The 22,116-nt window shown below is 38.5% G+C and overlaps 1 protein-coding gene across 17 annotated transcripts in view; it reads left to right on the top strand.

The window, feature by feature from the left end:
- R3HDM1 (R3H domain containing 1) overlaps positions 1-22,116 on the top strand; it is a 90,544-nt gene that overhangs the window by 18,137 nt on the left and 50,291 nt on the right. For 16 of the 17 annotated variants that reach the window (XM_054830744.1, XM_054830738.1, XM_054830736.1 and 13 more), the window contains 2 exons: positions 17,836-18,044; positions 19,441-19,651. In XM_054830744.1, coding sequence (XP_054686719.1) covers positions 19,481-19,651 — 171 coding nt within the window. In that variant the 5' untranslated portion in view covers positions 17,836-18,044; positions 19,441-19,480. The remainder of the gene's footprint in view (positions 1-17,835; positions 18,045-19,440; positions 19,652-22,116) is intronic. The other variant, XM_054830735.1, reaches the window with a different exon arrangement.

Raw genomic sequence — 22,116 nt, 5'->3', positions numbered from 1 at the left:
TTATATTTGCGTATCTGTTTCTGAGCTTATAATGCTTATTCTGTTAGATAGTATTTCAGTAAATGTAATTGTGTGTGTTTGATAAGAGATACAATTTATGCATGTTCTGAGTTGAAGATCAACTAAGTCAGGGTTGCTAATGCCATTGTAAACTAGCCCTGAGTGCTCCAACTACTGTTTCCAGGACATAAATTGTTATTTAGCTTAAGCATATTAATTCTGTGTCTTATTTAAGAGAAATGTTAAGGCATTATTTTTACAATATTCAGTTCAAATTATTTTCCTATTTCACATGTGTTAATGAGTTATTTCTACATTCATTTACACATAGTTGCTTTTGGCATTATCTCTGTATAAAGGCACTCATAGAGCTGTAGACATAACATCAAACAAGCATTTATACAGTACATTTCCTAGGCATGACTATTTCAGGTAACTATTGTTTCCTGTCAAAATCCTCTTTTCCTTTTTAATGTTAAGCACAGAAGCCCTGAAGACTATTTTAATATTAAGCTAGAAATTATTTCTCATCTCTTAAGGAAAACTTTGGTTGTTGTAGGCATTGGTGGTTTTCTTGTGGTTTCAGTGTAGTGGTTGTAAAGAAGCCTCCCTGTGAAGGGATTGAAATTATAATGACTAGACCCACACTTTGGTATCTTCCACCTTAGATTGCCTCTATTTTTTCCTTCCTCTCACTTCAGCAGTCTTCTCCCATTTCCCACTTTAATGAAATCCACCACTAAACCCCACACCTTCCTGCACCAACCTATGTGGAACAGCAGCAACTGAAAGGAAGATAACCTCATGGAAAAAAGAGAGTGAAGTACAACAGATTGTACAAACTTTAGTAGAAGGGATTCAAGTCTACTCTTACTACAACTGTGGGTAGAAAAGATTGTAAATCTTTGTTTTTGCACTTGCTTAATGTGGGTGTTAATGCCTCCCTCCACCTATTTTAAAATTATAGAAACAAGATTTGTTTTTTATCTCTCCTTTTTGTATTAGTTTGTATTCATAACAATATGCAAAAGAGGCAGCTTTTAGTAGAGTGCAGCTAATGAACACTTACTGCAGAAAGTTTCATGGAATATTATAACTGTCAAATTTTACTGATAGCTTCGTGGTATGTCTTTAAGTTGACATTTTAATTTTTGTTTAAAATTCTGCAGTTTTAAAGATGCAGACAATTTTATTATGTTAATTCCTAGTGTAAATTTTTTCACTTGACCATATGTCTCTTACATTTCTATGCTTTTCTTCAAGAGGGCATCTGGTAATGATGGTAGTTAACAGACTTAATTAGCCATGGGTACACATGACAAATACCTTATTTGTTGGTGGGTTGACTTTTTTAAAGTCTATATTTAATTACCAATTGTTCTCAACAAGATTACAATTTCTAGAGCCCTATTGCAGAAATGGAAAGTATTAAGATGACATTTATTCCATAGTTCTGACACACATTTGAAGTCATGAGGAGCCTGTAGTGCTAGTGCATATAGGGTGTAACAGTGTATACCAGCCTGCTTTGTTCTTGGCTTAGAACTTCTCCTTTTTCCATTTTTTTAATAGCATTCTCCTCTGCTCTGAGGTTAGATAGAGATTCTCTTCTACTGGAAGTAATGAGAAACAGTGAACTGGAAAGAAGGAATGTTATCTAATAGAATCTGGACAGCTAGAAGATGGAGATTATGTGGAAGTGCCTCCCCCCCCCCCCAAGCTCCTGCTGAAGAATAAGCTTCTAGTTTTGGGGGAGAAAACATGACTGCTATTCCCACTTTTTATCCATCAATTAGAGCAGACCAATAAATTTATGTTGCGGGGGGAGGTTTTGCTTTGCTTATGAGAAAGTAAACCCAGACCAGTCTATTGTCTCCTGTAGGATAGGAGTTACAGAAGCTAATAAAAGCCAAAAGGAAGTATTTCAGGTAGTTCATGACTCTACAATATGTGCGTGTGTGAGTTTTAGGAAAACTAACAAAAATTTTTTAAGGGACAGTGCAGAGTATAACAGTAGTTATCTTTTTCCCTTGGGTACTGCTTTATTTCCTGTTCAGGGTTAGCTGCAGCTTGTTGCTGATCTTATTGATTAAAATAAACACTCCTAGGTTCTCTGCAGTGATGTATGTGAATGCCAAATCTGACTGTAACAGTAGTTACACACACACATGCACAGTGTCATGTAAGGAGACTACTTAAAAAAAGGTTATTCTGACGTCAATGTAATCTGTATAATGTGTCAAAAAATTAAAAACTATTCTCTTTGGCAGCATTCAAAATACAAACCCTGCAATGAATGGCTTGTGCACATAGGTGTTCACCTACATGGAATTCATTATATGATTTTAAAAAAAAAAAAAGGAAGGAGTTTTCTTCTCTAACATCTTGCCAAAGAAGTCTTTGCCATGCAGAATAATGCTCCCATTGCAGACCAGGTGAAAGAGAAGAGGTGAAACCTTGGTGAAAGTATCAAAGGCCTTCCAGAATTATGCCTTTTTTATGTATTTCCTTAGAGATGTTATAGACTTGTCTGTTGGGAGCTAATTGGGCGTGTTGATGGGACAAGTGTGAGACGGTGCAGTAGAATCTAGATCAAAAGAACTGTGAAGTCATAGCCTCGGGTAGAACAACAGGAATAGCTGGCTTGTGTGTACTAATGTAAGGACGTAACTGTTGAGTAGCGAAGAGGTATAGCCAGCAGTTACATTGAACCTGCCATGCACAAGAAGAAAACAACTATTTCAAGAGCTCAAGAGCTGCCATTTTCAGCTAAATGAAAAAGGCTTCCCCCCCTGGTATGATCTTGCTGGTCAGGGATGACGGTTGAGATGCAGAGAGTGTGCACCACTGCTGTTTGCAGGCTGGGAAGAGTGGAGGCTTTAAAGATGGAGCACAGAGGTAGCAGAAGAGGGGAATAACAAGCACAGGAAGACTTAGACCTGTTGCAGACTGTAGCAGTCTCGGTACCAAAAGATATTTTTACACGTATTTTGTTTATATATATATATATATTTATAAAAATATCTGTGCTTGTTGTTTGTTATTCATTATTTTCATTATTTCCTATGCTTGTTATATTATAGAAATGTGTGTTTGTGTATGTATATATACATGTGCATATATATATATTTATTTTTTTAACCCTGTCACTGGGTCCTGATCTCCTGTTGCTGAGGAATGATAGCCTCCCAAGATCCCACTTCCCCTCTCTGGAGCCTCCAGATTAAACATACTGCTCCATGTGCCTTCCAGCCTTACCTGGTATGCCGGGTTCTTCAGAATGGTCACTAGAGAAGTACGGAAGGGGGGGTTGTCATTCTGCAGTACTACTGCTGAGTACTGTGGTAATGCTACAGATGGGGTAGTGATAGCAGTTTCTCACGAGCAAGAAAATTATGGACCCCTGGTCTGGATACTCATTTTGGAAGTATGATAATTAACATATAATAACTAGGGTTTTTTCCTACCCCTCTGTTTAGTAAGTTTTTCTTCCTTATTTGGGTTCTGATAGAAGTTATGTGCCAGTCCAGCAAATTATCATGGCATTCATACTGTCAATGACAACTGCGTTTATCTGCTGGCACTGTCAACTAACTCACTGGTGGTTTTTTGTGTTCACAGTGCCAAACTGAAGAAATAAAAATGTTTAGAAAGGAAAGTAATATCTTTGCAGTACAAACATTTTTGTCCTACTTCTGTGTCACATCAAAATTTCTTTTAGCGTGGTATGAACTTTTGTTTTGACAGTAGTCTGTTGATGGCCAAAGCGATTAAAATCTGTACAGCCATTTTATAGTGCATTCAGAGCTTCAGAAGGCTTTTGCATCAGTTGCTTGCAAATTGCTAATGAGGAGCTCAGTATAGGTTCCGCATATCTTGGTAGCTGTGCGTGGTGACTGGCTGGATGTCACTGACAGCACAGTGCCCAGCTGTTGATATTCTACTGTCTCAGAGGCTTTAGCAAGTGCCTCAACAGACTGTTTCAGTGCAGGCCTGCGGACGCAGAGTGGTTAGCTAAGCATGTCTGCGCAGTACGCTCGCTACAGGCGCACGCAGAGCCCTGTATAAGGTATTATGGAAAGCATGTCTTCAGTAACTGTATAATGATGCAAAATACCAATATGATGCAGGTACGTGAATTCTGAAATAGTCTTTAAACTCTGAAAGGAGAAGAAAACAATATCTGCAGACAAATTGTAGTTTGTATTTGGTTTTCCTTTTTGTCCACAAAAGCCATTTTAGGCCTAATCAATTAACGGAGATCATCAGCATCCCTAAATCTCTTCTTTCTTCAAACATTAACTTTAAAAAGACTTTTTCTTATATCATCTTGTTTAATAATGGCATTCTTGCTAATTTTTATTCACTGAATATTCTACTTGTGCTAGGATTGGAAAACTGGTATAAATATCTCTGCTAAAACAAGGCAATTTCTCTAGGTGGCAAAAATAGGGGAGATCTATTTTTTATTTTTCTTAAAGTGTTACTGTTATCTCCATTCTAATGAGGAACTATAATTAAGATTAAATTTTTTATAAAGATAAGTTTTTAACTGAAAAATAGATTTCAATTCAAAATAGCAAGAAAAAAATAAAGTTTTTTCATGTTTCTCTTGTTTACTTTGGTTTTTATCTTTATTTTACTTTATGCAATGAGAGACCATAATGGTGCAGTAATTCACCAAGTTAGTGATTCTTGTTATAAGGGGGAAAGAAAGTGCCTGTTGTATTTGAAGCTTTTGTTTCATAACTTTTTTGAAAACCTAGCCCATTTCATAATCTCGAGTATCTAGGGCTCTAAACAGAATTTTTAATCTGGCCTGGTAACTCTAGGAGTCTCTTCCTATCATCCACTGTTGAAATTTGTGTGTCTATTTTAGAGACCCTATTTTTTGCCTGTTATTGATTGAAATACCGAAGGAAAAATGTAAACTTACATATTCTAAGAATAAAACCTGAATTCTGTATAAAAAATTGTTAGTTGCTGTGTGCAGCTCTGGGTGGCTGTTTTCTAAATGAAATGGAAGATTTGTATCTTTTAAGAAAGTTGCTATTTGAAGGATATCCACTGAAAATAGTAACAGACAATGCTTTAGTTTATTTACTTAAAATACTTTGGAGGGGGGAGTCAATCTGACTATTTTTGAGGTTTTAGTTTGCTACTGTGTCATCTGAGGACATGTACATGATGTACTTTATTACCTGTTTTCTGCATGTACTTTGTTATGTGTTTTTTATTAAGTGTTTTGAGTAGCAAGATGGTTTGGGTTTTTTTTTACTGCATCTGGATTGAAAATATTTTATGTACTCTTACTTTTATCTTATTTCTAATATACTAGTATTAATCAACGCTGAGCTGAAAAGACTTGAAGATACCTTTGGTTAGTTTTCAGTTTGGCAATATAAAACAAGTTTTTAATTTTTTTTGATAGATTATTTTTTAAAGCAACCTTAAACAGTGCAGACTATACTTAGACTTTAGTGTGCTATAAAACCTCTATGACAATTAGTAAGCAGTGATAACAGCATAAACTGAAAACCAGTTATTTTTTCACTAGTTATTTTATTTCCAATGGACACAGGAATACTGTGATGCTTTTTCTATTCCATTTTAAGGCCTTAACACTAGAAACCTAGCTTCAGGGAATGATCTAATAATAGGTGATTCTTCTTCAGTTTTTGAGAGTTGTTTTAATATTTCTATTTAATAGTTTAAAACAGGTAGATGCTTCAGTTTTGGGTCCTTGATCTGAATGAATTTATGACCTAAAGGTATTAAATAGACACTGTATTCTACAGTGATGCAGAGTTTTGTGCTATGTGGTATTACAGCGTGTTTCATGGAATTGTTGGAGGCTTTCTAAATGTATAGTTGAAAATGAGTGAAAATTTTATGGGGAAAATAAATTATGCAAGATGACAAAAGGAGCTGATAAAGGATGATGGGTGAGCATGCAGTATAAACAAGAATAAAAATGGAAGAGCTTGAAAGTTGAAATGGCTTCAAGTTGAGGGAGGATGGTGGTGTGGGGACACGGATACAGAACTATATGTACATCTGCCGTAGAGCTCCCAGAGCAGAAATGGCTTAAGAGACAGGAGGAGTTTTTCTGCTGTCAGTTAGGTTTGTCTGAATGATGTAAGCTAAGCCAACAAAATCTTCTGTCAGCATAGTTGTTTCTACAGAGCTTTTGCTGGTACAGCAATGTCATGTGAGAAGGGCATTCATTTTTCACCTCCCAAGTCAACAGAACTATGCTAGCAAAAACTAAAGATACATCATGTTTTATTTCATAAGGATTTCTAAATAGTTCTTTCCTCATGATTTTAGACAGGCAAGTTCTTTGGGGTGGAGGGGCTTAGCCACTCAATATATATATTATCCACTACCTTAATGCTTTGCTATTTCTGAGGTATGCCATTTTTGAAAGGTTAATGCTATAATAGACAAAGGGCTTTTGTCTGTCAACATATGTTACACTGTGCAGATGCTTGCCAATGAGACAATATAAAAAAATAGGTTTTAGTTAACTGTCTTTAAGTCTGTTTCGGAAATGATTTTCTTCCCCCTCTCTCCCTCTTCAGCTTAAACCGCCCCCCCAAACCAGTGAGAACAGATCCTAATGAAGCTACAGATTTAAATTGTGTATAAACCATTTAAGATTATTTTAGTTATCCTAATGAGAATGAACTAGCCACAGAGTTGTGTTTTATACCAAGGTGCATATGCTAGCCAAGTCAGTTCTTATCCGATACAGATTGTTCAGTGCTAGAACTGTAGTTTCATTGGAAACCCTGCATCTGTTAAAATGTGGATTGAACATTCCTGGTCTGTCAGGAGGACTTTCATTGTGCTTCATGTTGTGTAGTCCCCCTAGTCCAAACAAGGATTGTAGTGTGGTTTTCTGTTTTGTTTTAGTTTGGGTTTTTTGTTTTTTTTCTTGGGTAGTATCCTAGTATGCCAACCCTTTCCTTTTCCTAAAGTCATAGAATGGTTTGGGTTGGAAGGGACCTTAAAGATCACCTAGTTCCAACCCCCCTGCCACAGGCAGGGACACCCTCCACTAGACCAGGTTGCCCAAAGCCCTATCCAGCCTGGCCTTGAACACTGCCAGGGAGCCAGGGGCATCCACAGCTTCTCTGGGCAACCTCTTCCAGTGCCTCACCACCCTCACAGGGAAGAATTTCTTCCTGATGTCTAAATTTATCCTCCTTCAGTTTAAGGCCATTCCCCCATGTCTTATCACCCCATGCCTTTGTAAACAGTCCCTCTCCAGCTTTTCTGTAGGCCTCTTTAGGTACTAGAAGGCTGCTGTAAGGTCTGCCTGGAGCCTTCTCTTCTCCAGGCTGAACAGGCCCAGTTCTCTCAGCCTGTCCTCACAGGAGAGGTGTTCCAGCCTTCTGATCAACTTTGTGGCCTCTGGACTATCTCCAACAGGTCCATGTCCTCTTTGTACTGGGGACCCCAGAGCTGGACACAGTACTGCAGGTAGGGTCTCATGGGAGCGGAGCAGAGGGGCAGAATCCCCTCCCTCGACCTGCTGGTCGCACTGCTTCTGATGCAGCCCAGGATGCGGTTGGCTTTCTGGGCTTTAAGTGCACATTGCTGGCTCATGTTGATCTTGCCCACCTCCAAGTCCTTCTCAGGGCTGCTCTCAGTCCATGGTTAAATGGTTAAATTGTCTGCATTTTTTAATTAGAAGTGCATATTTTGGCACCATAAAAAAAAAAATCTGAAGCCTGCTAGATTTAATAGTAAGCTGGCAGCCCTTAGCAGAACCCCTTTGTCAAGTTACACTGGAGCAGGGGCTACATCCTGAGGACTGTTTAATTTGCCATGAGGAAGCTAAAGTCATTTAATGTACTTTGCTCTGACTGTTCATATCCTTAAAGTCCAAAGTGAAGTTCAAGAAAAGAACTAGTAAGAGAATGGCAGTACTCTGTGCAGAATGGAACGGCTGACCCTGAGGAGTACTCTGAAGAAGCACTGTATAGTTCTGGTGTTATTTTCAGCCTATCAGTGTACATTTAAAGTTTTCTAGGACAGAATTTTTGAGTTTATGGACAACAAATGCTAACAACGAACTCCTGCTGATCTGCATAAGTACTTTAATACTGTAGTTTCCTATCAATATCTACAATAAAGTTTGTTCTAGTCTTGCTGGTTGTTAAATTTCTTATTCTCATAAATGCAACTATATTGCTGAAGGAGTTATCTTGTTATTCTTTTGTCACTGTCAGCTAAGTGTTTCTATTGCATTCAGTAGTTGACTCACAGGAGAAGGTGAAACAGGATTAAAAAGCTTTAGATTATTGCTCAGAATTTAAAATATAAAAAAAGAGGAGGGATAGTTACTAATAATATGTCTTGGCTTCTCACATGCCTATTACTGTGAAAGATGTCTTCTTTAAAAGCCCGTCAGTTGTCCTATGAACAGTGGTAACGGCGTAGCTTACAGCCTGAGTGTGACAGAGAGGCACTATATTGTTTTTTAAAATTGCTTAAAAGATTGTAGTATGCAAAACTCAGTTTTGCAGGAAAGGAGGTCTTTAAGTGTAAGACTGAGGGCAATTTTCAATTTCTGTTTCTGATATGCAGCATTATTGTTGTGGAAATAATACAGCACTGGTAACCTGTACCTATCTGAGGTGTGTATAGGTTTGAAGTAGATGTATGACATACATTCTGGTGAATCTTGCTGCCGTGCTTTAAGATGATGTATCTTTCTGTCTGTCCTTCTTCTCTCAAGGCTGTTGACTTAGCACCAAAGTCAGTGGAGTGGAAGGTAGTATGATGGTGCCTCGGTCACACAAGTGCAAAGCCCCATATCCTGGTGTATGCAGTCAGGGAAGGTCTATATGAGCTTAGACACCAGGCCAACATGGAGTGATCAAGGTGTAAACACATTCTCTTCTGCCAACTTCTGCTGGTGTAGTAGTACCTCTGACAGAACGACAAGACGGATAAATAAGAAAGGAGATTGTATCACCAGTGCAGCAAGATTAACTAGAGCATACCAAGGAGAGCCTTTTATTGGGTTCACAGTTGTGGAATTTTCCTTCTGTCTTCTGAATTTCTTTCAGAGGGAGTTTTCTCAAGAAAGTCTGCAAATGTCTTCTGGTAAATTTGGTGCTATTTCTGTCCAGTTAATTTTTTAATGAAGTCTACACTCAGTAGGTAATAGGACATAACTTGCAGAGACGGTAAGATGCATCCAGTCCTTAATTTTGGAAGAGGTAGAGTAGCTGTACGTTATGCTTTTGTATTCTGATTTATTATCATACTGTTTCTTTGAAAATCTGATTACTAAATAGCTTGATAAATTGAATCAAATAAAAAATATCTTCTGATGCTAATGCAGTTGTTAACTGATTAATGTATAACTTCAAAACCTGTAGATGGTATCGTTGGGAGAAGCATAAATCTTTGATTTCAGTGTATTTAAGTCAATGCAGCATGGATTCATTTGTACAGCATTTTCCAGTACATAAATGTAAACAAGATTAGGGAATTTTTTTATTCATGCTTCAAAAATGGACAAATTTCTTGTTTAAATACTATGTTATTAATAAGATCAGACCTGCATGCTATCATAGTTCAGTGTGGAGGCTGGGATTCTTTGCTCCCTAGTTAGTTGTTTAATGGGTCTCAAACTTTAGATATAAGATAACATGCAGAAAGCATGTGCACAGAGGTATGTATGTGTTGGCTTTTTTTGAAAAAAGGGAGCAGCTACCTCTGCATAATTCCAGTTTCTGTGTCTCATAATTGTACAGAGCTGCTTTGAATTTTCTGTTAACTGGTAATCTTAAGATCAGCTGCTACATTTTTATACCCTGGGCCACAGAGGTAAGTAAAGCACTGACTGAGCGAGGGAGAGCGAAACTTTGGTTGCAGACCCTGGCTTATAGCTCTCAGAGCATATGTGATCATAGCTTGGCCTGTTTGTGGGCAGGAGAATTGTTGCTCCCTCTGGAATCCTCCCTTGCTCTCCAAGTCAGGATTTTTAAGGTTGTATGGGTTTTTTGGTTTTCCGTCTCCTTACTCTCCTTTATCGCGTGAGGCAGTTTGCTCCAGTCCTTTTCCCGCCCCTCTCCTAAGGAAACTTTCCCAGAAGGGATTAACCTGTTCCAAATAGAGGTGCCTATTGACTTGTCCATCTCTTGTCCCACGATTCATCTACAGGCTCTCAGTTAATACATACTTATTTTATTTTTTTCCCCCAAATGTATTGATCTGCACCTTCATATAGCTTTATTTTAATTAGGCTGGTGCTGTTGAAGAGTGTCTTTAATTGACTGCTGGGGCAGAGCTGATATAAAAGTCACCACTGCAAAAAGAGAGAGGTACAACTGTTTATCCTCTTGTTGTTTACTTCTGTGGTGGGTTGACCCTGGCTGAAGGCCAGGTGCCCACCAGAGCTGCTCTCTCACTCCCCTCATTCACTAGACAGGGGAGAAAAGGTATAACGAAACGCTTGTAGGTCGAGATAAGGACAGGGAGAGATCACTCACTAATTATCGTCACGAGCAAAACAGACTGAACTTAGAGAGGGAATTCATCTAACTTATTACTAGGCAAAACAGAGTAGAGGAATGAGAAATAAAATCAACTCTTAAAACACTTCCCCCCACCCCTCCCATCTTCCCAGGCTCCACTTCACTCCCGGCTTCAACCTTCCCCCCCTCAGCGGCACAGGGGGACAGGGAATGGGGGTTACGGTCAGTTCATCTCACGGTGTTTCTGCCACTTCTGCATCCTCAGGGGGAGGACTCCTCTCATCATTCCCCTGCTCCAGCATGGAGTCCCTCTCACGGGGTGCAGACCTTCAGGAGCAAACTGCTCCAGCGTGGGTCCCCCACGGGGTCACAAGTCCTGCCAGCAAACCTGCCCTGGCGTGGGCTCCCCTCTTCACGGGTCCACCGGTCCTGCCAGGAACTTGCTCCAGCGTGGGCTTCCCACGGGCCACAGCCTCCTTCAGGTGCCTCCACCTGCTCCGGCGTGGGGTCCTCCACGGGCTGCAGGTGGAATCTCTACACCCCCTCATCCTTCCTCCATGGGCTGCAGGGGGACAGCCTGCTTCACCATGGTCTTCACCACGGGCTGCAGGGGGATCTCTGCTCCGGCGCCTGGAGCACCTCCTGCCCCTCCTTCTGCACTGACCTTGGTGTCTGCAGAGTTTCTTACATCTTCTCACTCCTCTCTCCGGCTGCAAAAGCTCTCTCTCTCTCTAAGTGTTTTTCTTCTTCTTAAATATGTTATCACAGAGGTGCTGATTGGCTTGGCCTTGGCTAGCGGCGGGCCCGTCTTAGAGCCAATGCCAGCCGGCTCTATCAGACACAGGGGCAGCTTCTAGCAACTTCTCACAGAAGCCACCCCTGTAGCCCCCCTGCTACCAAAACCTTGCCATGCAAACCCAACACAACTTCGTGCTGGCAAGAGCTCATATAAACTTCCTGTGCACCACCATAGCTCAGTAGCTCAGCAAAATCTACCCTAGAGCTTTATGGTTCTCAGTCACTTGTTGAATCACGCCATGGAAAAGTTCAGCAAACACTAGAGCTGATGTGAAGGTGCAGGTGGGACCACACTTCAAGAGCATGGGGTAGAGGGTACAGGGAAAAGAAGCAGGAGCAAGACCTCCCCTTTTTGACAGCAGTAAGGTTTCCTGCCAGCAGTGAGTTTTCTGTTGATTTAGCTGTCTGAGGCATTGGTCTAACTTGCCAAAATTGTTTCTGAGAACTGTGTAGTGTCCTCAAGAACTAAGCAGTAGCTGGATACAGTAATTCTCTTTTAGTTATACCCATAGTTTTTGTTAATGTAAGAACAAGATAATTTTGATCTATATCTTTCTGCTTAAGGCATAAACATTTTCCCCTTTCATCCTAACAAAGAAACATATCTAACTTTTTGTGAGTGTTTTTGGTTGGTTGGGAGGGTTGGTGTTTGTTCTAATCACAGGAACCTTGAGGTTATGATACTAATATAAATATGTTTATATTGTGTTTAAATGTTGCCTAAAATAATTGAGGTGAAAAATAGCTGGAAAAGCTCTTGTTGTGGCAAGGTTTTTTAATACAAGTCTTGAAAGATCTTTTTTTTTTCCTAGGGAAGGTTCTGACCTTTCTCAAAAAAAAAAAAAAAAAGCCTCCACATCCAAGGCAGGCTTGTATCACCAATATCCTAGAGGTAAGGCAAGACAGTTCCCAGAGGCTTTACTGTACTCATCAATCAGTTCTTCCACTTAAGTTGCAGAGGGAGTTGCTGCACAAAGCTGCTATGTAAGTTATGGTAGGAGGCCAGTGTTTGGGGGTTTTTATCCCATGCAGCTATTTCTGTAACAGAGTTTTTGAAATAACATGGATCGTATACAATGCTTAGGTCTCCCAAAGGAGAAACAGGTGAATTTGTAGATTCCCTGTAAGTAGACAGTATAGCTTCTGATGAGGACAATAGTAGTCTAGTCTTCTTGTAGCAAATGTAATTGTTGTTTAATGCAGAGCATCTTTTATGTATTTTTCCCCTTATAGATACTTTGTCTCCTAGGGAAGATTATCATTATAGTCCTGCTTCCAAGAGAACAGAAGTAAACCCAACATTGATTCTTCTCAGTTTAATGGAATACAGCATAAATAGTATAGAAAATAACTTACCGCTGTGATTCGTCTGTACATGTGTACATGCATAAAGGAGTCTTTCTTTTAAGCAGAGGAATGTCAGCTCTGTGACTCCAAGCCTGGAGAATTAATAAATATAATGTAGTGAAAGCAAACCAACAGCAAAAAATGTGTAATTGCAGATATCTTTTATTAGATTAATATAGTCTGTTCTCAACTCTATCCCCACTGTTTTGAGCACATTCCCAGCCTCTTCACTTAATTTGATCATCAAGATGGTTCTCGTAGTTGTGAATGGAGGATTCCTGACTGCTGGTCAGAAATCTTCTGTGTTACACTTTATGTTTGTCTTTCTTAGGATTGCTTTTCTGAAAGACGTGGAAGGCTTTGGAAGTATGAAGTGTTTTGGAAATGTAGAGGTACTAGAGAGAATCAGTTTCCCTCTGTATAGCTTCTCACATTTAGCATATGGAAACTATATAACATGTAAAAAAAGATACAAATTTTTCATGTGTATGTAAAAAGCTGGGGCAAATACCAGACTTTGTTACTGCCCATCTCTGTGCCTTAGTGTTTATTTCCCCACCCCAGCTACTTCTTGGTCCTATATCTCTTGTCTTTCCTGTGGTTGCTGGCCTTCTGGTGCTGGGATAGACTGCTGCTTCCTGCTTTAAATTTTAATACATTGATTATGTTTTCTTTTCTTTAAAATCTACCATAGGTATACAGTACATCAAGTATGGCTTTCTCTGTACTGTTTCACATAAACTTGGTCTGGTTTTGGGGAGAGTACAGATAGATAATTAAGTTCCAGCCTTTAGTGCTCAGATAATAAAGTTAAAGCAAGTTCTGAAGACAAGTACAGCTGTACATGTAGCTAGCACAAATGTTGAGAGCTAAGACAAGGTGCTGCATACAGTCTGGAGACTTCTGAATGACTTGCAATGAGCCTCGCTGGGAATTTAGCACTGACTGATTTTGACTGTCAGGTTAGGGGGTAAACTACTTATAGTAAAAATGAGTAAGGTGGATAATGTCTATAATAAGGAATACTCTTTAGACTTGTGCGAGAAATCTGTTGAAATATCTGGTGAACAGAAGCCAGTGTAAGAAATTAATTTTCATTTTACCTCTCCACTGACAGTGTGCCCACTTTGCATGTTGAATGTAGATTTTTCACCCCCACCCTTGTAATCCAATTTCCTGCCCTGAATTTGATTGATACCAGCTATTTTGACAGCTGTTCCTGGGGTCTTTTTGACAGCAATGATACCAATAACAAAGAACAAAAAAAACCCCACCTTCTGTCTTTTACCTTCTTTTTAAAAGAAAAAGAATCAATTTCTTCCGTCATGGGCAGAGCAAAGCTTCCTATCTCCATCTACACTGCCAGCAAGGAGGAGATGGAAGTCTTGATGCCTATTAGAGAAATTGGATTAAGTTGAGTAGATCCTGTTCCCAGAAATATCCTCACTCATTACAAGTCAATTTAGTGGGTTTGCATATGATTATTTTCAAGTCATAACCTTAAACAAAAGACCTAGTGGTTTTCCATGTGTCATGATTCAGGAGGCTTCTGTCATAAAACTCAGCAGTGGTTTTGTTTGCTGTCTTCTTTTTTTCACTTGTCCTCTGGGTTGTGCAAAAGAAAGCAATGAGACCACAGCGATTACTTCCATCTCACAGCTGATAGTAACAATTTTCTTTCTGAAAAGGGGCATGTTCAGAATAGTTGCCTAGATAAAGTGGTTACCACTCTTCAGAAAGAGAATTAATAAAATTTAAAATGAATGGTGGTGGGTATAGTGTTACCAATGTGATGAAGAAGGGGAAGAGCACACATTTCAATATTAAGTGTTTGGTTGGGGACAGCAGTCACGAAGATTAAAGAAGATAAATATGACATGTTATCCTCCACTCTTATAGGAAGTATAAGGACTTACATGTCTATTAAAGTAGGTACCTATTGTTGTCACCTATAAAAGACACTAAAATCGGAAGGCGTTTTTCATGAGACCTGTTGCTAGTTGTTTGAATTAAGTGCAAAACTAGGTAATGTTCTACCCCTAATATTCAGTCCTTTCAACTGTTCTGATAATTTTAGGGCAGAGGTACCATGTCCCTCTTATTAAAATCTGCTAACCTCCATCAGTCTATATTGCTGTCCAGTCTATGTCACCAGTTTGCAGCACATAAAGTTCCTTCAGTCTTTTTAAATCCAATCTGTGCAAGTTTAGAAACTAGAACCAAATTATCTCAGCTATGAAAATTGTCTGAATTAGAGGAAACTTCAGGGATGAAATCCAGGTACTAGTAACTCACTATTTTGAGTCACAAACACAAGGTTGCATTATGACTTTCAATGAATCTTTGACTGTTACTACTAAAAAAAAATCAAATAAAATAATCAGGTAAGCGCAGATTCATCTTTATATTATGTATGTTTTGCTGTTAATCTGAAGCACAGGGTTTGTCATTTACCCATGGGTGAGCATAAAGTGATTCCAGTTAACTCAGAATAGCTACATTCTGTAAAACCAAAAAACCATATTATTTCATGTGAATTGAAACTACACAGCTTTCCCTTGATTCCGTCCCTTTTACTGTAGATTATGTAGCACAAAATCTGCAGGCTTTAAATCTGTCTGCAGGTGAAGTATCTGTTAATAACAAGTTAGAGCTCACTTGCAGGTGGTTGTAGAAAATATAAGTACTTTTTTCTTGCGCATCAGTTTTCTGGATTGGCATAGGCAAGCAAATATGTTTGCAGCATGAGTTTTGCTAACTGAGTATGCTGATACCCATTTATTTTTTCAATGGTGCTGCAAAGGGACAGGAGCTCTTAGTGAATTTGATAGAATTAAAGAAAAACTTCCAAGATGTTGATTACTGCATTTGTGACTTGTGTGGGGAGTAGCAATTAAATTACACTTAATTTTCAGGATTATATTGCAAATGGGCATAAATGTTTGGGTTTTTTCCTGTCTTCAGCCTGTAATGTTTTTTATCTTTTATTTAAATACAATACAAATCATGTCAATCAACAAAACCAAACAGCATCTCTATTCAGGTCTTGTTTACAGTAAAGGTGGTTAATCTGAGCTTCTTCATAAGTCTTAAATCACCATCTGGATTGTCTGGAAAAACTAACTCAACAACCAAACGGTACTGCATATCCTTTGTTGCATTTCTGCACCTGTTTGTTTCCAATTTGCTCTTTCATCTGCGATCCTTTTCCCTCTGTTAGATTCAGTGAATAGGGTCTTTTACAGGCCTGAATCACAGCCCATCTTTTATCTTTTCCATACTTCTTTGCAGTGAGATTTATTAAGTCAAAACGTCTATAGTATCTCGTATCTCTTATCAAACTGTATGTTTCTTCAGATCTAAAAAAGTAACTGTAGCTAGGCTTTTATCTCGCCTGGAAGGAAACTTGGAAGTTTATGGGCCATTGTGCTGCTCTTGCGTGCCATCACAGTCTTAGTCGTGCCCAGGGAATAGTTCAGCATGACAAGGTGTTCTCCTCAGAGTTGTAACTATTTGTGATGAATTAAGATACCTTAGCATTTAAGAGGTGTTAAATGCTACACACTGTTTAAATAATAATTTAAAATTCTTACCCAAAGCTCTCTTGCAGGGTTTATTTGGGGGCAAGGGGAAAGTGTATTATTCTTCAATTTTTATGTGCATCTATCTTCTGAAGTGTTGCTTTGTGCTGGTTTTACAGTTGTTGCTTTCCAGGAAGGGATCATAAGATTGCAGTATCTTTAAGTGCATGCAAAACAGTTTGAATACAAGCTGGTGATACTCTTGTGGAATGTAGAGAATATCAAGTATTTGCATTCTTCTGTTTCATTGTAAATCATACTTCCTATCTTCAGTTCTGTAGGATTTTCTTGAAACAGGATATGGCTTTTCTCTCATGTAAAGTCAGTGTTATATTTAACTGGTTTTCTTTACATCATTTTATATTAAATTCTGTTGAATCATTGCATTGACAAAACATTAAAACTGATAAAAGGCTGGGTGCTGTCACAGCCTGACCTTGTAATTTTGATATTGCTTTCTATTGACCTCATACAGCAGAACGCTTAAATGCTTTCACATTCTTTCAGCTAAGATGCAATGTGCTGTAGACATTAAGATCTTGCACGACTTGTCTTTCCATCCTTTCTTCCTGCATGTAGTGCAACGCTTCATTTTGAAAGAGAACTGTTCAGTGCAGGTTCTTCACCTACATTGATTGAAATCGTGTTTATAACTGTAATAAATGTCTCATTTGTTTCTTAATTTCACTTCAAACAATTCTGATGTTTCTCACTTGTTTGTTGTTTTCCTGAAACGATTCTAATTATCACATTACATGGAAATTAAGTTCAACTGAGGTGACAGAAGGTATTCTTGTTGTTTATTTTCATTTGTACTGTTTTTAATAAGCCCCTGACTAGTCATGAGCAAAGCGTTTGGGCAATGCAATACAGAGATCCTTTTCAGCTATTTTATTTCAGTGTATCTTTCACAGGTTTGAGAGATAGTTGTTTTCTTTGCTTTAGGATATTTTTGCGATGTTCATAGGTTATGTTTTGTTTGCTGTTAGATGTCTGTTGTTGCCTACAACTTCAAATGCATGCTTCCTTGTGGGTGGTGATATTACTTAGTTCTCAGAAAAGTAAATTTGAAAAGGAAGGAAGACGGAACATTGTCAGTTTTGCAGAAATTTGTAAATCCTCATTCAAAAGCAATTACTTTGTTGAGTAAAATAAAATTGTCCTCTGTAATTCAAGTTGCCTAAAATATGGATTATGTATTGTGCTTGTAGAGTATTAACTATGACAAAGAGAAAAATGCTGTTATGCTAACAGGGATTTGTGAGCTTTCATGGCCTATTACTCCTCCACACCTGCTGGGCTGCCTATTTCAAACTGTCTTTTCAGACTCTTCTGGAAGATACCTGCTTGTTTATAGAAACAGTTTTACTAGGAATGCCAACAAAATGTTTATTATGACTACTTGTTAACTCTGTAATACAGAAATATCTTGGAAGTCTAATGAAAATTATTACTGCTAGATAAAGGAAGTAGAATGAATAGATAGGACAAATGCTGATTTCTTCTGTACTTTTTTTTCTAGAAATAACTAAGTTTTTGGGTGTCATCATGTTCCCTCTCCCCTCCCACCCCAAATGAAAGTATCATGTATTTCCTTTGTTGATTTTTAGGCATTCGAAAGGAATGTTCTTGCTGATTCAAGACAACATAGTTCTGTCCAGGAATCTACACTGGGGATAAGGACATGGGACGACTCCTGCCGGATTCCAGATGGTTCATTACAACTGACATCTTGGTTGACAACTGTGAAAAGGAATTTTGGAATATTTTATTTTATTTTTGTGGGAGACCACAATCCCCAAACTGTAGGACATATCAGGTACTAAATCAGATACTTACTTGGACTTTTCCATAATGTTATTTGATTGTTATTTGTTTTTTAAGCATTCAGATCTTAGTCTTTGTTTCTCTTAAATGGAAAACTTTTATTTGTACATCTTGCACTGTAGCTGAGTAATGTCAAGAAGTTGTATTTCTTCTTAAGCTGAAGGAGAGTAGATTTAGATTAAATAGTAGGAAGAAATCCTTTACTGTAAGGGTGGTGAGGCACTGGAACAGGTTGCCTAGAGAAGTTGTGGATGCCCCATCCCTGGAAGTGTTCAAGAATTGGGCTTGTTCAGCCTGGAGAAAAGGCAGCTCTGGGGAGACCTTATAGCAGCCTTCCAATACCTAAAGGGGCTTACAGGAAAGCTGGAGAGGGACTGTTTACAAAGGCATGAGGTGATAAGACATGGGGGAATAGTCTTAAGCTGAAGGAGGGTAAATTTAGACATCAGGAAGAAATTCTTCCCTGTGAGGGTGGTGTGGCACTGGAAGAGGTTGCCCAGAGAAGCTGTGGATGCCCCTGGCTCCCTGGCAGTGTTCAAGGCCAGGCTGGATGGGGCTTTGGGCAACCTGGTCTAGTGGAGGGTGTCCCTGCCTATGGCAGGGGGGTTGGAACTAGGTGATCTTTAAGGTCCCTTCCAACCCAAACCATTTTATGATTCTTATTTCTTAGGGAAAATTGGGGTGGTTCTGTTACAGCATTAATCATTATAGTTATGTTTATATAGTATTTAAAATAATATTATTAATAATTATTATAAGAATAAATTGTAATTACTGATAATGGTTGTTAGTATCTTAATGACCAAAGTGTTCTCTTTCGTTCTTATTTATTGCTTTTGAGAGAGTTATTAAAACTAGTTTCACTACATCTAGTAGGTAAGATAGTTCCTGCATTCAGAACTTACCCAGTTGTTACCTGGCAACTACGAAACTTGAAAGTTTTAATGAAATTTATGAATGTTTGCACTCTTGGTGCATTACGATTCATCTGTTTACGTGCAACCCTTTGCAAATAAATCTATATGTAATTCTCTTCCTTTCAAATGAGAAAAGTTTCCCTTGCTTCTGTTGGAAGCTAGTTTGGTTTGGAGTATCTGAATGCTCATGTGTTTATTTTACAATACAGAAGGGAAAATCTGCAAGTGTTATCCTATAGTGTAGCTCTTAGTTCTCATTTGTATAGATGTCTGTTATTATAAGCCTCTTGATAAAAGTGATTAAGAAAATGGTCACTCTCTCCCTCTGATATAAGACAGGAAAAAAAGTCATAACAGGAGGGGGAATCCTTTTTACAGCATGTTATGTTTATTTTGGGTAGCTGTGTAGGTATGTAACTTCTAAAATTAATTTAAAATTACTCAGTGATCCACTTTTTCTTTGTCCTAAAGGTTCCATATTTCTTGTAGAATTTTAAAATAACCTTTTCTAATGAGGATGTCTGATATTCTTACTGTAAAAGATGAAACTGATGCAATGAAGGGTTCAGAAGCTGAATTTAAAGATACAGACCCAGTTGAAAACCTTATAAAATCAGGAAGTCAAGAGCAGATTCAAGCAGAAAAGGATGAAAATTGTCCTGATAGCAAAAACAATATGCCGGTAAGAAGCTTTTCACTTTATTTTTCACTACTGTATCATGTTAAGTCTGTGTCTTGTTCTTCTCCCTTTCTTTTCATACGTGTTTCTTTGGTACAGGTCAGGAAAACCTGTCTGGCGTTAGGGAAGCAAGTAGGATGATTATTGCTTCCTCTCTCCTCCTTTGCCCCACTTCTCTGAGACGCAGTCATTTTTAATTATTTGAAGTAGATGAGCAGTTTTCATGGGAACCAGACAATTTGCCCATATTTGTGTTTTCCTGAGTGCACATGTGAAGTTGAGTCTCTTCATTGTAGCAGAACAAGGGAAAAACTCGGCACTTAAGCTGTCTTTTGCTGTTGCTGAACTACAGCACAGCTCAGCATTTCTGCCCTGAGTAGAGATGAACCATCTAGGGCTCTTGAGCTATGTGCAGCTCTCAGGTGGCTCAGGTGTAACCTTTACAGCAGGGCTGTACAGCATAAGGCTGAAGTAATCAGATGCAGGTAATCCAAATCCCCAGGTGTCAGAAGAATCAAGCCAGCAGAGCTCCTGAGGCCAGTAGGTCTGGCTGCTACCCTTGTCACCAGCAGAAGGTCCAGTCTCTTTCTCCCTACATCAATGGTGGAGTGAGCTGGTGAGCTATCATCCCATCTTGGCTGCTAGCCAGTACTCCCTGTATCTTCCCTTTTCTTCGTTCTTCACTGCTTGACAATTTTGGTACATGATTTATTAGGTAGGAAAGCTTAGGCAGTCATCATGCATACACTGAAGAGCTGATGCATATAAATGAATGGCCTTTGCAAGGTGGGAGATGTACCTATAAAGAAATTGTGACATCAAATTTCAAGTGAAAAAGAGAGGGGAAATAGTATGAAAATATCTTGTGTTAAAGGAGAACACACCAATAAGGATACTTTTAAGAATGTATGGCAGCAGATTTAATACCTCTGAAGTTTAGTTGTGCAGTTACTGTTTATGTTCAAGAGTCCTGAAATATCCTCTTTGACATGGGACAAACTAGCTAACTCCTAGCTGAGGCTGTCCACTTGGTCACTGAAGACTGTAAGTGTCTTAGATGAGGTGAGAAGTTAAGGAAGGCAACTGAAATTTTCTGGCACAACCTAGAAAACGGGGCACATTTCGAAGAGAAAACACAGAAGCTTGTCAGACAAAAACTACTTTTCTATAGGAATTTTGTGTCTGTGGATTAATAATAAACAGTTTTCTGATAAAAATCCTGATTGGGATATGGGGTGTGGCAGTATTCTCTTGTGGGTTACAAAAACAGGACAGTAGCTTATTAGATTCTTGTTATTGAGAACCAAGTAAAAGGTTCTTTTGGGAGTAGTCTTGAGCAAGACTAACAACTCAATATTCCACTGAGTGAAGTAAGCTCTGTTAAATTGCTTCCAAATAAATCTTGTAGAACACTGTAATAACAATATAGTCTTACACTTCAATATCTGCTGGCTTTATTAAGGCTGGCATCATTGTAGATAGATAATTTTATGGGAAAAATAAATCCCTAAAATGAAATACTTCTCAGTTATATATGAGAAATAAGTGCTACTGAAAAGCTGGTAGATGTTATAGCTGAGCTGATATTTTCTTTAATCAATGGAATATCCCAGAAGTGAGCCTTAGAAATTAATTTAAGGTTTATTTTCATACAGTTCAGTAACTTGGAAAAATCCCATTCACATTTTCTTATTCAACAAATCTCATTCAACAAATTTTAGTGTGGAAACTTCTGAGACTCAAGTGGCAAATCTGCTTTCCTGCAAAGAAGTGTTGCTGAATAGTCAGGCCTAGTCTGGGGAAATTAATCTGTCGGTTTTGTCGACGGCTGTGGGATTTGGTGAGGCAGTTGGTTTCTTGGTTTTGTTCTTATACAGGAGTAATAGCTGGTGGCTACAATAATTATCTAGCATACGCACGATGAACTGAACAGCCTTCGTTACACAGTTGTTCAGTTCATCATGCGTATGCTAGATAATTATTTCAGCTTTACTGTTGTCTTCATTTAGTGTTGATGTGAGTGTTGTGTTCAGGAGTCTCCATCAGAATCAGAACATTGTTGTTACATGAGTAGTGTAATTAAAACCCCAGTTTGTAGGCTGAGGATGTTGATTTCCAGAGTGGTAGGAAGACATTCAGTTACAAAGTGGAACCTTGGTAACATAAGCCCTTTGCAACAATTGAAGTCAGTAAGTTAATGTTACTTGTACTGTGGTAGCTGCTAGTGCAAATAGATCTGTCGTATCTTTGAGGCTTTCTCCTTGAAAGCATGTCTTTATGCTAAAATACAAACCAAAAATTTTGGCCTGTCCATGGTAAACAAAACTTCTGAGAGTAGTAGAGGAGTCAGCAAGTTTTTAACTAATGGATAATTATATAGTTTGACTAGTGAAATTTTACTGGATGTACTACTTTTCATTAAGCACAGGTTAAATGTTATGGTAGTGGTGGGAAAAAGAGCAAAGGAT

The sequence above is a fragment of the Grus americana genome, chromosome 6, assembly GCF_028858705.1.
Source record: "Grus americana isolate bGruAme1 chromosome 6, bGruAme1.mat, whole genome shotgun sequence".
In the NCBI taxonomy this organism is placed as follows: domain Eukaryota; kingdom Metazoa; phylum Chordata; class Aves; order Gruiformes; family Gruidae; genus Grus; species Grus americana.
Note: the sequence above shows the minus strand (reverse complement) of the source record. Positions and strands in the feature narration are given on the sequence as shown.